The sequence below is a fragment of the Sphaeramia orbicularis genome, chromosome 3, assembly GCF_902148855.1.
Source record: "Sphaeramia orbicularis chromosome 3, fSphaOr1.1, whole genome shotgun sequence".
Lineage (NCBI taxonomy): Eukaryota > Metazoa > Chordata > Actinopteri > Kurtiformes > Apogonidae > Sphaeramia > Sphaeramia orbicularis.
In genome coordinates, this window is record NC_043959.1 from 58,051,803 (window position 1) to 58,065,443 (window position 13,641).

The following is a 13,641-nucleotide window of genomic DNA, read 5'->3' on the forward strand; positions in this document are numbered from 1 at the left end:
TTTTACAAAAAAAAAAGTAAATATCTAAAATGTCTTAAAAGAAGTATGTGGAATTTTAATAATTTTCTCCCTGTTATTTAATGTTCGGTGTATTTGTAGATCCACTGTGATCTCCAAGTTGTGATTCACGTGTATAAACGATAAACTGAGGTGTAATATTGTTAACACTGCGCTTATTTTACTAAAGAATTTTCAGGTTGTTTATATTTGTTCACGTTACGATCAAGTACAATTCGTAGATGTAAACATTTTAATTATGGAATTTTAAGTGTATTTTTGCATGTATTGTAAAGTATTTAAGTATATTTAAGCGTGTTTTTTGCGTGCATTGTAGGATTTTTGAGCATAGTTAAGTGTATTTTTGCATGTATTGGAGGATATTTAAGCATATTTAAATGTATTTTTGCGTGTATTGTAGAATTTTTGAGCATAATTACGTGTATTTTTGCGTGTTTTGTAGGATATTTAAGCATATTTAAGTGTATTTTTTATTTTATGGAATTTACTTTTTTCACTCAAAAGTTCTTATCCTATTGTTTATATTACTTTACTGGTCCGGCCCTCTTTATATCATATTAGGCTGGATGTGGCCCCTGAACCAGCATGAGTTTGACACCCTTGGTTTATAGAAATCACAAAACAATAAAATTGTAGCCGTCTATCGACCTCTGACCCATTTGTGTCACTGAAATGGAAAGTTTAGACTCCTGCTTAGTGAAGAGACAGGGAGTTTCTGTTTTTTCAGAATCAAATGATTACTTTGGTCTTTGTGGATTGAAATGTTTTGCCTCCCTCTTTGGCACCGAGTGTTGTTGTGCTGAGCGACCTGCTGAGGGGAAAGGGAAGCTGGACTTGTTTCAGGCTATTATCAAAACTTCCTGCCACTCAATCCAAAATTTCCCATCGGTCTAATAAAGGTTACTTCATTTCAGACTTTGAACTTAAAGAATTATCAGCAGAGCCTTCCCATCGTCCTCTCAGATGGTTTTGGATGTCCCCAGGTCCCGATATAAACAATGGGGTGGTCATTCATTAGCTGTTGCTGCACCAAAACTGTGGAACTTGCTGCCTCCTGACTTGCGAGTCCTCACCGACCTGCCCCTGTTCAAGTCCAGATTAAAGACTCACCTTGTTGAGTTGCATAATGTAATAAGTTCCCATTATGTAATAAAAGTTCAAAATATAATAATAAGAATGTCACGTCATCTTGTAATAAAGCCGCATTATGTAATAAACTGACGCATTTTGTAATAAACTATGTCAATGCATTATATAGTAAATTTTTTCACATTATGTAGTAAGTTATTACAATTTGAGAAATTTATTACAAAATGCACTTGACATATTTTTTTTTAAAAAGTAATAACATTGTTCATTATGTAATAACAATCCAAATTAATATAATTTCAGAGCAATTTAGAAGAAATTAGTCACAGGAGCTACAGGTAATGTAATTAGAACTTTAAGCACACAGTTTAAAGATTAATTTAGCACATTACATTTTCCTGAAAATAAAAATGTGACAAGTGCATTTTGTAATAAATTTCTCAAATTGTAATAACTTACTACATAATGCGAAAAAATTTACTACATAATGCATTGAGGTAGTTTATTACAAAATGCGTCAGTTTATTACATAATGCGGCTTTATTACAAGATGACGTGACATTCTTATTACATTTTGAACTTTTATTACATAATGGGAATTTATGACATAATGCGGCTCAACACACCTGTTTAAACGGGCTTTGAACCCTTAGCACTGAGACACTATTAGGTTTGAATCTGTGGTCTCTTTTATCACTGTGTTGTGTCTTATTGTTTTATGCATATTTATGGTACTTGATTAACCTGTTTCTATCTTATAATTTAATCATGCTTTTAGATGTAAAGCGCTCTGGGCTTCTTTACGTTGTTGTAAAGTGCTATATAAATAAACTTTGATTTGATTTATCTGTCCTGATCCAACAACCTAAAGAGGGACTCGTGCAAAATGTGTGCCCCTGTCAAATGGCACAAAAAGCATCCTAGGGGTAAGGGGGGGTGTAGAGCTACAGTATACAGCATGTGTGTGTTTACGAGGGTCCACAGGGTAGATAACCTGTGGTGAATATAGTGCACTGGTGTGATGTCAGACTGTAAGATGTCAGTGGGTGTTGGATCTGATTTAGCACCATCTGGTGATTTGGTTTTGTCCCAAAAGGACTGTCCAAAGCTGAGCCAAAAAGAAGCCGCCTTTCACTGACTCTGCATTTAACACTGCTGCACTGTATGTCTGCGACAAACTGCCAGTCTTTATCGTCCGTCACTGACAGCGGCTTTGTTCATGTTTGTCCACGTATCTTCATCTAGATCCTAAATCTTTTTTATATACCTGCTGCTCTTTTCTCCTCAGACGGCCACAGACCCGTCCAGGTGATCATCACAGAGGCCGGAAAGCAGCCAGACTCCCACCCCATACAGTGGAACCCCCCCTCATCTGTTCATATCACCCAGTACATCCTTAAATGGAGAATTGTGAGTTATATTTTGTTTCCTCATTACAGTAAAATGTCTTGATAGATCATTTTAACTTTGCACAGGTGTGTTATTTTGCTGACAGCATTAGTAAAGGTGAGAAAACATTTGCAGAAGTTTTCTTTTACAGTTTAGCCTGAATGAAATTGGCTGTTTTTGGTCATGTTGACTGGAATAACAAAGGGGCTGAGTGTTACATTAACTCTAATAGTCTGCATATGCAAACACCCGGTTTGAGCGTTTCCCAGGGAACACCCAACCTCCTTTCACCCCCGTCTGTTTCTTTCTCACACATCTTTTCCTTTTGAAGACCTTTGAAGACTAGTTGAAATATTCTGAAACTTAATTGAAGTCTGACAGATTTCCTTTTAAGGGGTTCTTACATGTATTTTTGGGCCAACTAAGGTTTTTTTTTTTTCCCCACATCTGGTTTTCCGCCAGTGTGAAAAGCTAGTCCAAATATTCCAGGAGGCAGGATGTGGTAGGAAAATAAGCCAGAGGTCTGTCCAAAGTATACAAGCTCTCATATAAAGACTAAAACATCTGAATTAACACATTTTTCTACAACTACCTGAGATGGCAAAGTTCATTTTGTTGCAGTTCTGAAGCTTTCGATTGTACAAATTGATCTTTAACAGATGCTCATTTAGGTTTTATCCTCTGAATATTAAGGTTTATCTGTCCATGGTGAAGCTAAGATGTTAGAAACTGGATCCCATAATAGTCCTGTATGCATTAACTTCTGTATTTTCTGCATTTCTAATAGAAAAACAGCCAAAGGCCCTGGAGGGAGGCTGTCATTCCTGGACACCTCCACTCCTACACCATCACTGGGTTACGTCCAGGTGTCACTTACGAGGGTCAGCTGATCAGCATCCTGCGCTACGGACGCCGCGAAGTTACACGTTTTGACTTCACCACTACCTACGGTTCTCGTGAGTAGAAATGAAAACCGATTTACATTCTCACTGTCCTGCCGATGAATACTGAATTTAAACGGTGTCCCTTCACCTCTAAGTGGAAACGTCAGAGGGAGAGACGACCAAGCCCCCCCCAGTGGTGGACGCCGCCGAGTCCATAACAGAAATCACCTCTAACAGCTTCGTGGTGTCGTGGACGTCGGCGTCTGCCACCATCTCCGGCTTCAGGGTGGAGTATGAGCTCAGTGAGGAGGGAGCCAAGCCTAAAGTCCTAGGTGAGTAATTCTGACCTCTAGTCTGCCCTCACAGACTGGATGAAATAACTGGGCAGTCTTTTTGAGGGAGGTCCTATAGAATTTATCTTGTTTTAAAGGCTCAGTTTGTAAAATTTATTAGGACTTATTGCTGAAAATGGAATGTAATATCCATAGTTTATAAATATTTGCAATAAGAATTAATGTGCTTTTACCATAGTGAGAATGTGTGAGTGAATGAATAATGGGTCAATAATGTAAAGCGCTTTGAGTGACCAAAAAAGCGTTACATAAATCTAATCCATTATTATTATTATTATTATTATTATTATTATTATATTAGCTTTGGATGAGATGAATATTTAGGCTGCAGGTGGAATGGTTGCTACAAATCAAATTTTATTTATATAGCGCCAAATCCTAACAAAAGCTATTTCATGACACTGTGCATATCGAGCGGGTCGAAACCAGACTCTAAGCCAATTTACAGAAACCCAGCAGAACCCTCCAGTCCATCATGTTGTACTATTGTATTTTTTTCTGTTTTATAGCATATGGACCAGAATTATTTTACCTCCTCTTGACAAAAAAAGTTAAAACAGACAAACAAACACTAACTATAACTGAAGCTTTTTGTGTTTTATAGGCCACCATAGGGTAGGGTGAGGCTAATTATACTACACACAGCCTTTATCTTCAGGGGAGGTTTGCTAAGCTTTTCTGTGCTCCTCCAGATATTCCTCGTACAGCAAACTCCGTCACCATCTCAGATCTACTGCCGGGACGCAGATACAACGTCAACGTCTATGAGCTTCCAGATCAGGGAGAGCCACACCTCATCCTGACCACCTCACAAACGACAGGTCGGTCTCCTCTGCAGGGATCAAAGACTACATTTTTCATAGTGACCCGAATAAAACATGACAGAAATGATTTCCACTCTCTCCCTCAGCTCCTGATACCCCTGGTCAGCATTCTGTTGGTTCGGTTGACGAGACCTCCATCCAAATCAGCTGGTCCAGGCCTCAGGCACCGATCACCGGTAAAGCATTACTCTGTATCTGCGTTTTTGTGTTTGTGTTTTTTTTTTACTCGTTTTTGACTTTGTTTAACCTGTTGTTTTATCTGTCAGGTTACCGTGTGGTCTACACCCCATCACTTGAAGGCAGCAGCACAGAACTGACCCTGCCTGACACACAGACCTCAGCGACCCTGGTGGACCTTCGGCCTGGTCTGCTTTACAACATCAGCATCTACGCTGTGGAGGAGGGTCAGGAGAGTGAGCCTCTTTTTGTCCAGGTCAACACCGCCGGTTCCCCTCTACCAGGTACATTCAGTGCAACAGAAAGGATACAGTATTATCACTGAATAATAAACAATAATACATTTATATTAACAATGGCTATTTTCATTAAAACATTCAAGTTGTAGTTCTATATTTTAAAGATATTATATGTAACATTTAATAATGTAAAGATAATTAGGTCTAAGTTTATTATTTTGTCAACCTGTATACTTTATGTCAAATGTTTCCTGCAGTTTTCAGGTTCTGTAATCTTATTTAATGTAAGAATAAATTTGATTGCGTCATATTAGCATTATACAAAGGAAGGAGTCTGAATAGGAAGGATTTAAAACCCAAATACTATTATAATGTTTTATACGTCATATACTATGAAGTATATGACAGTACATTAGCCACAACACGTTTTTTTATTATGTGCATGCCCTTTTGTTTAGTTACCATTGAACATTATAACAGCCAGTGCTTCATGTAATATTGTTATTAGAGTGAAATGACATTATGTAATTTATGCCACAAAAAGATTGATATAGATTTTCATTGGTGAAGCTGGTGAAACAAGATGCCTCACTCAAGACCTCACTGTATACAAAGTACATGTTTTTCTTTTTTTTGCTGTGATTTAGAGATTCTTAGCATCAGAAATGAAAAACTGTGTTTAATATAAAATATGTCAGAAAAAATGTCAGAGAGCATATTTATTGTAGAGTGACTGAGATTTTAGATATCACTTTTCAGTGAGGCAGCTAATGCAAACACTGCTTTGTGAAAAAATATTTTTTTACAACTATACCCATACCATCATTCATTCTTTCTAGACCATTAAGTCTCTTGTGGTCCCTGAGTGACCTTATTGTGCAGATGTAGTTGAACATTTTATACTGATGTACATATGTCAACAAATTAGCTCTTTTTTGATACTGTACTGCAAAACTGCACAAAAAGTGATATACACACAAAAAACTATTAATACTCAGATATATGCTGTATTACATTATGTCTGATCTGTCCAGTGTTAAAATGCCTTAGTTTGTATAGCTGTACAACAGACTGATCATTTGATCACAGTTGAACATTTTAAAAAAAGGAAACACATAATCTTGCATTCACACAAATATACAGATGTTTCATCTATTTCCATTAGGGCTACAGTTTGAATTTTTTCCTCCAACATGACTAAATGCATTGTTTCAATGTGCTCAGTGAGGTAGACACAAGAGCCACGTCCAGCAGCACAGACACTTCCCACCCCGGTCATCACCTGTTCACTCTTTTGCCTTCAGGGAGGCGATACAGGACAATCAGATCACATACAACCAGACTCAAACAGTTTGTTCCAAGAGCCATCCACTCTCTAAATCACCAACATATACCATAGCCACCAGCACTTTAAATCTAAGCCAGAGGACTTAGATACAAGATGCACTTTCTATATAATTGCACTTTTATATAGTAGTATTTTAATATTGATGTGTTTTGGTGAGTTTGTTGTGCTTACTGAATGTATTTATGAGTGAGAGGAATGTAGTATGAATGTTATTTGTGTTTTTTTTTTTTTTTTTATGTGGGGGGGATGTGCAATTTCGTTGTATTTATTATCCAATGACAAATAAAGCTTCTATTCTAAACACAGTTTAGTTTTAGCTGTTCCATCTGTCTTTGCACAGAGGAGGTCCCAGCCCCTACAGACCTGCAGTTCTACGAGGTTTCAGATGTGAGGATCACCATCACCTGGACCGGACCCCCCAGTGAGGTCACAGGCTACAGGGTCACCTTCTCCCCCGTTGGTCCTGACGGCACTGAGACACGGCCCCTGCAGCTGCCGATCTCACCCAATGCGTACGCTGATATCACCCACTTGCAGCCTGGCACACTGTACCGCTTCTACATCTACGCCATTAACGGTGGAGTGGAGAGTGAGCCGCTGATTGGAGAAAAGACAACCAGTAAGTAATCAGAGAAGGTGACAGAATCAGACAAAAAACATGGAAATACCAAATGTGTGATTTTCTTTTTTACTTTTGTATGTTCTCCTTACCCATCCAGAACCTGATGCTCCCACCAATGTGCAGTTCACTGACGTCAGCTCCGACAGTGTGATGGTCATCTGGGACGCCCCCCGTGCTGTTGTCTCTGGTTACCGTCTCTTCCTGAGCATTGAAGGCTCCAGCCCTGTTGAGAAGAGGATCCCAGGTCAGGTCACACAGTTCCCCTTGAGGAATCTGCGTCCAGACACCCAGTACACTGCCATCCTGCACTCTGAGCTGGACAACACGCTCAGCGAGGGTACCACTTCATATTTCACCACCGGTCAGTACCAGAGTTTAAGCAGTAAAAAAATACCGCACAAAATGGAAGAAACTGTTCAATCTGACATCATTGTTTTTTTTCAACATTTTTTTTCTCCAGCTCCCCAGATGGGAAATGCTCCTCCCTTCAGCACTGAGGTCACTGACACCTCTATCATCATCACCTGGATACCTGTCCGCAGGTTCAGCTACAAGGTAGGGAACGATGATGCATTTATTTATTTATTTTTATTTATTTATCTTTTTTTGAGCAATGTAACAGTACATACAAAGAAGTGGAATTACAGTGCATACATTATACATTGCCTTTTATATCATTTTCCCCCCATGCCCAAACCAACCCCAAGGCCCTCCAAGAAGGGGCAACAGCAGGAATAAAAACATTATAGCAAAGTCTCTGTGCAGTAGAAAATCAATTAGGTACAAGCAGTAACAAATCGGTGATATACAAAAATATTAACTGAGCCAACGGAAATAGAAGAGAATAAAAATAAATAAATAAAAAAAAGACAGACATAGCTTGTAGGGAACAATAATACATATATAATAATACATTTTATACTGTCAATATCTTTGAAGGTGAAATCTGTAATTTTTGGAATATAATTTTCATTCTGTTTTCATGAGTGTATAATCACCTTAAAACACAAGTGTCAAACATGCGGCCCGGGGGCCAAAGGGTCCAATCCAGCCCGCGGGATGAATTTGTGAAATGCAAAAATTACACTGAAGATATAAACAGTCAATGGTGTCAAAATCATTTCATTTCAGGTTCCACATACAGACACATACAGTCCAATTAGATTTCAAGTGGGTCAGAACCAGTAAAATATTGTCATAATAACCTGTAAATAATGACAACCCCAAATTTTCTCTTTGTTTTTTTGGTGTAAAAAAGTAAAATTACATGAAAATGTATACAATACCAAATTATACTTTTACAAAAATTGTGAATAACCTGAACAAATGGAAACGCCTTAAGAAAAGTAAATGCAATTTAACTAATATTATGCCTGTTACTCATTGTTTTGTGTGATTGTAATGCACATGTGTACTTGATAAACTGATAAACCGTGGCAGAATGTTGTTAAAATTGCACTTGTTTTTCTTGAGACAATTCAAGTTGTTCATGTAATTCAGATTTTTAAGGAAACTTTGTAGATGTAAACCTGATCATAATATAACTGTACTTTTTTCACTGTTATTATTTTACTGGTCCGGCCCACCGCAGATCAAATTGAGCTGAATGTGGCCCCTGAAAGAAAATGAGTTTGACACCCCTGCCTTAAAAGGATCATAGTTTAGTGTTGTGAATGTCCTCTTTGTATTTACTGATGGAGTCCTTCTCCAGAGTCCAGCAGGTTGCACTGCCATGTTTCTACAGTGGCCCAGAATGGACAAATCAAACACTGTCATACTAAAGATGCTATGGCAGCAAAGCCAGAGACAAACTGGTTTTATGGCCCAATTCCATTTCCTTACCAGACCTGCCTAAGTAACAAAGCCACTGGATCTTTACATGTTTCCCTTTTCCTCGTTCCAGCTGTCTGTGCTCCCCAGCCAGGAGGGTGAATCTCCCAGAGAGCAGACTTCGGACACCGGTCGCATTTACGTAACTGATTTGATCCCTGGAACTGAGTACACCTACAGCGTCCAGCCCATTTTCAATGGACGCAACCGTGGAAATCCCATCACACGCAATGTGGTCACTTGTACGTCCTTTTATTACTGTGCTTCATTTTGTTAAGTCATTTTAAGAGCAGTGATATTTGATGGTGCAGTGTATATAGAAGTGTAGCTGACCCTGTATTTAATACTGATGAGAATTTTATTTTAATTTTTTTTATTTTACCTTTATTTAACCAGGAAAACCTCATTGAGATTAAGAATCTCTTTTTCAAGAGTGTCCTGGCCAAGACGGGCAGCAGTACATTAAATAGTTACAGACAGACTTCCATACATAAAAACAAATACATAAAAAGCACATAGACAAGTCAAACCTGCCAAAGTCAACTCAAAAAGTGCTCATGAAATGTGGACAAAAGTACATCAGGTAAAACATCTGCAGCCAGATATCTCCCTCTCTAAGTCATACAGCATCCTCTTAAAAATGTCCAACGAAACCAGATCCTTCAGTTTCAGGTCTTTTTATAGTTCATTCCAGGTGAATGGGGCCGCATACCTGAAGGCCTTTCTCCCCTGTTCAGTTCTAACTTTAGGAACAGACAACAAGAAAAGATCCTGAGAACGCAGATTACACTGGTCTATAAGGAAAATGCTTCCAGAATGAAAGTAATGAAATTTTACCACATGAGAGTCACTGATAAAGAAAAATCAAAGTCAAAAATGCTGGTTGGCTGAACTTTCCAAGATACAGCCTTGGGTCAAAATGTGAAATTCAAGAATTAACGAGAGAATGGGTTTGACTCAAAAGGAATATTTGTCTCAGAGCTAAAAGATCTACTTCAAAACACTGTCTGCACATTAGAATACATTCACTTTACAGGTTCTGTTTAGTGGAAGATTTATGAAACTATTATATAAATGTACATAAACCAATATATATGTGTAATAACACTTAATCATATACCTTGAAAACATCAGCAAACTGGCACTTTTGTCATTTATTTTCCAATTAATCTTATTAAAATACGTAACATTTAGCACATTTAATCTCTGAAGCAAATCATTTCTAAAAAAAAATTGTAGACCAGTGTTATAAGTGTCTGTGGTTCTCCGACTGATGTAGGTCTGAAGGTAGGATGGGAGCAGACCTAGAATAGACTTGTAAATGAAAATACGCCAATGATTCAGTCTGCGAGCCGACAAGGAAGACCATCCTACACGATCATAAAGCAGACAATGATGGGTAAGAGATTTAAAATTGCTGGTGAACCTCAGAGCTCCATGATACGCTGTGTCCAGTGACCGTAAACTATGGGTGGAGGCATGCATGTACAAGACATCACCATAGTCCAGCACAGACAAATGTAGCTGAAACCAGTCTCCTTCTTGATTCGAAAGACAGACATGATTTAATTCGAAAGATGAAGCCAAGTTTTATTTTTAATTTAATACTGCTAAGAAGTGTATTAAGATAAGTTTTTCTCATGAGTTTCCAGGTTTTCATGCCTGTGCCATGGTCTGCTTTGCTCTCGTTACAGCTCTGTCTCCTCCCACTGACCTAAGAGTGGAGTCCAACCCCAACACAGGAGATCTCACTGTCTACTGGGTAGCCTCCAAAACTCCAGGTAAATATTGACTGTACTCCCCACACACTCAACCAGTTGGATGACACCGAGTGCAGACCTTGGCCTATAATTCTTTTTTTTTTTTCAGGACAAAGTCTTTTCAGGGCATTTCCTTTTAATTCCTGCATTGACTCACAGTTTACAGAAACGTCACCAGTACATTTGTCATGACCGTGTTGCAATCCTCCCCAGGCATCTCAGGCTATAGGGTGACGAGCACGCCGACTAACGGCCAACGAGGAAACTCCCTAGAAGAGCTGGTTCGTGCCGATCAAACTTCATGCATTCTTGAAAACCTGAATCTGGGGGTGGAGTACAACGTCAGTGTGTTCACATCCAAAGACCATTTGGAAAGTGCACCTGTGTCCACCATTGTCACCCCAGGTAGGAGCCCACAGGAGGGTCTGGTGTGTATGTGTACGCGACTTAAAACTCCAGCCAACAATGATATTTTCACCCCCAGACAGTGTCATTATTATTATTTGATTATATCTTTACATTGTGTCCATTTGTGTTGGACAGATTTCCGTATAAACACAGAACTTTTAAACTGATGCAGATTTAAAGAAAAAAAAATCAGCAGTCTTTTCCCAGAGCTGCATTTTTTTGCTACTAGGGGTGGTAGAAACCCCTAAAACAACAAACGCATGGCTCTGATAAACTCTTGCACTTTAAAATGATTACAGTAAATTATCATTCCATCACAGTTTTATTTTGTATCTTATGCCCACCTTCTTTTTAACTCAATTTTGTTCTCTACCACGTATGAAAAAATAATGAGGCCCAGAGGTGGGTAGTAACACATTACATTTACTCCATTACATTTACTTAAGTAACTTTTTGCATAAATTGTACTTTTAAGAGTACTTTTAATACGACATACTTTTTACTTTTACTCGAGTATATTTATGAAGAAGAAATGCTACTTCTACTCCATTACAATGGTGCACATTCTACTTGTTACTTTTATTTTTGGTCATTTGTTAATGCACGAACCATTTGCTTTGTTTTGTTAGAAAGATTTCCGCCAAAAACTCTGAAGAGTCACATGAGTTAAAGAAATTTGACAGAAGGGGGAGATATGTGTAAAGATATCCAGGCTAACTCGTAAAAATAAATAGAAAACCATGCACAGTATCTGCCTCCATAAGAACAGACTAGAAATATTAAAGTGATGGAACCAATAACGATTATTGTGAGGTATTTGTAACTAGCTGTAATATTCCCATATATATTTTCTATAGTTTATTTTAACATTTCATTCATTAATTGTTGAATTTAAAAGAACAATAAATATGATGTTACTCAGGAAGTACTCAGTACTTGAGTAAATTTTTCATTAAGTACTTTTTTACTTTTACTTGAGTAATTATTTGGAGGACTACTTTTTACTTGTACTTGAGCGATATGTTTCTAAAGTAATAGTACTTTTACTTGAGTCTAATTTTTGGCTACTCTACCCACCTCTGATGAGGCCAGAGCTGGTGAGAGTGATTTTGTTTATGGAAAAGAACGACTATTTGTGGGTTGAAACAAAATTAACAAAACAGGTTTTCACAATGGCTATTTCCAGTGACTGGTGTCCATTCTTTTTGGGTTCATTTCTTTGAGTGACTATAATAATTATTACAACCTATTACTAACATAACCATTGGCTAACACACCATTTGCATGAAGATCATAACTGGGAAATTAAGGATTATTTTTGGAGCATGCCTAGGATTCTCATTGCTTGAAAGTATTAATTATGAATGTTTTTGAGCCTGTTCATTCATAATATGTCAATCTAGCATGCCTCATCTCATCTCATCTCTGAATACTTGAATGTAATGTGATGTTATTAGTCTGGTATTTCTGCTTTTTTCTAATTTTGCTTGCGCTTTGCAACTGGCCTAACCCTTTCAGGCATACCCCCGCCAAGTCACATTGACTTTGTCGACGTTACTGACACCACCATTGGCCTGCGCTGGATCCCTTTGAACTATTCTACCATTACCGGTTACCGGATTTCCGTAGTAACAGCAGGCGAGAGCATGCCGATTTTTCAAGATATGGTGGAGGCATCTACTGGTTATTACACAGTTCGTGGTTTGGAGCCGGGTGTGGACTATGACATCAGTATCTCCACAGTTACAGAGGAGGGAGAAAGCGAGCCGACCACACATACAAAGCAAACACATGCTGGTGATTTAACTCTTTCACTCAATCACAGGGGAGGACTTGGGTTATGATTTATAAGAAAGATGAAAAAAGATACTCACAGTTATTTGAATAACGCCCACAATAAATTAACATGCAGTGTTTTTTTTAGACATACATCACATCAGAGATATCTTTTTCTGTCTTTGTAAATCTGCTTTTATTAAGTTAGCCTCTTTGCACTTCATATAGTTGTTATTTCAGGGGCGTTTTCCATAACTGTGGAATGTGAGTGCAGAAAATGTCTCTTATACAGCACATAAACATCCAGGGATTCGTGTTCACATTTAGCTAAAACATTTCATATTTCATTCATCCAGCCATACCAGCTCCTACCAACCTGCAGTTTGGAGGAGTGGGACCTGACCATATCAGAGTGACCTGGACAGTCCCCCATGTTGCCACCCCAAGCGACATCTCTCGGTTCATCATCCGTTATCACCCTGTTACCACTGACGATGACTTTAAGGAGGTTAATGTGGGCGGAGCCACCAACACCTACCTGCTACAGAGTAAGATAAAGGCTATATGTGTTTGAAGGTGTTATTATACAGGTGTTATATCTTTGATAGCACAGCCATGAAGGATAAACCTCCATCTGATATCATTCTTAGCTGATATTTCTGGCTTTTTCAGACCTGCTGCCTAACACTGAGTACCGTATCAGTGTCGTGTGTGTTTATGATGAACGAGAGAGTCAACCAGCAACAGGAACTCAGAGGACAAGTGAGTATGACAGTGACAAATGTAAAGTTGTGTAAAGGTGCTTTTGGGGGCCATCTAGTGGCCCTATGGTCCTATACTGGTACTTATGTTATGCTTCAGGCCAGAGCTTCTCAATTCACTACACTGTAAGCCCGGACTTTGTATTTACTAAAATGCTTTAAT

The 13,641-nt window shown here is 38.4% G+C and overlaps 1 protein-coding gene across 2 annotated transcripts in view; it reads left to right on the forward strand.

Annotated features, from left to right (window-relative positions):
- fn1b (fibronectin 1b) overlaps positions 1-13,641 on the forward strand; it is a 39,011-nt gene that overhangs the window by 10,468 nt on the left and 14,902 nt on the right. The window contains exons 13-27 of one of the 2 annotated variants that reach the window (XM_030123151.1): positions 2,396-2,517; positions 3,284-3,452; positions 3,536-3,712; positions 4,426-4,554; positions 4,644-4,733; positions 4,824-5,018; positions 6,662-6,940; positions 7,041-7,304; positions 7,404-7,498; positions 8,847-9,015; positions 10,468-10,554; positions 10,747-10,938; positions 12,460-12,738; positions 13,074-13,265; positions 13,390-13,479. In XM_030123151.1, coding sequence (XP_029979011.1) covers positions 2,396-2,517; positions 3,284-3,452; positions 3,536-3,712; positions 4,426-4,554; positions 4,644-4,733; positions 4,824-5,018; positions 6,662-6,940; positions 7,041-7,304; positions 7,404-7,498; positions 8,847-9,015; positions 10,468-10,554; positions 10,747-10,938; positions 12,460-12,738; positions 13,074-13,265; positions 13,390-13,479 — 2,529 coding nt within the window. The remainder of the gene's footprint in view (positions 1-2,395; positions 2,518-3,283; positions 3,453-3,535; positions 3,713-4,425; positions 4,555-4,643; positions 4,734-4,823; positions 5,019-6,661; positions 6,941-7,040; positions 7,305-7,403; positions 7,499-8,846; positions 9,016-10,467; positions 10,555-10,746; positions 10,939-12,459; positions 12,739-13,073; positions 13,266-13,389; positions 13,480-13,641) is intronic. The other variant, XM_030123158.1, reaches the window with a different exon arrangement.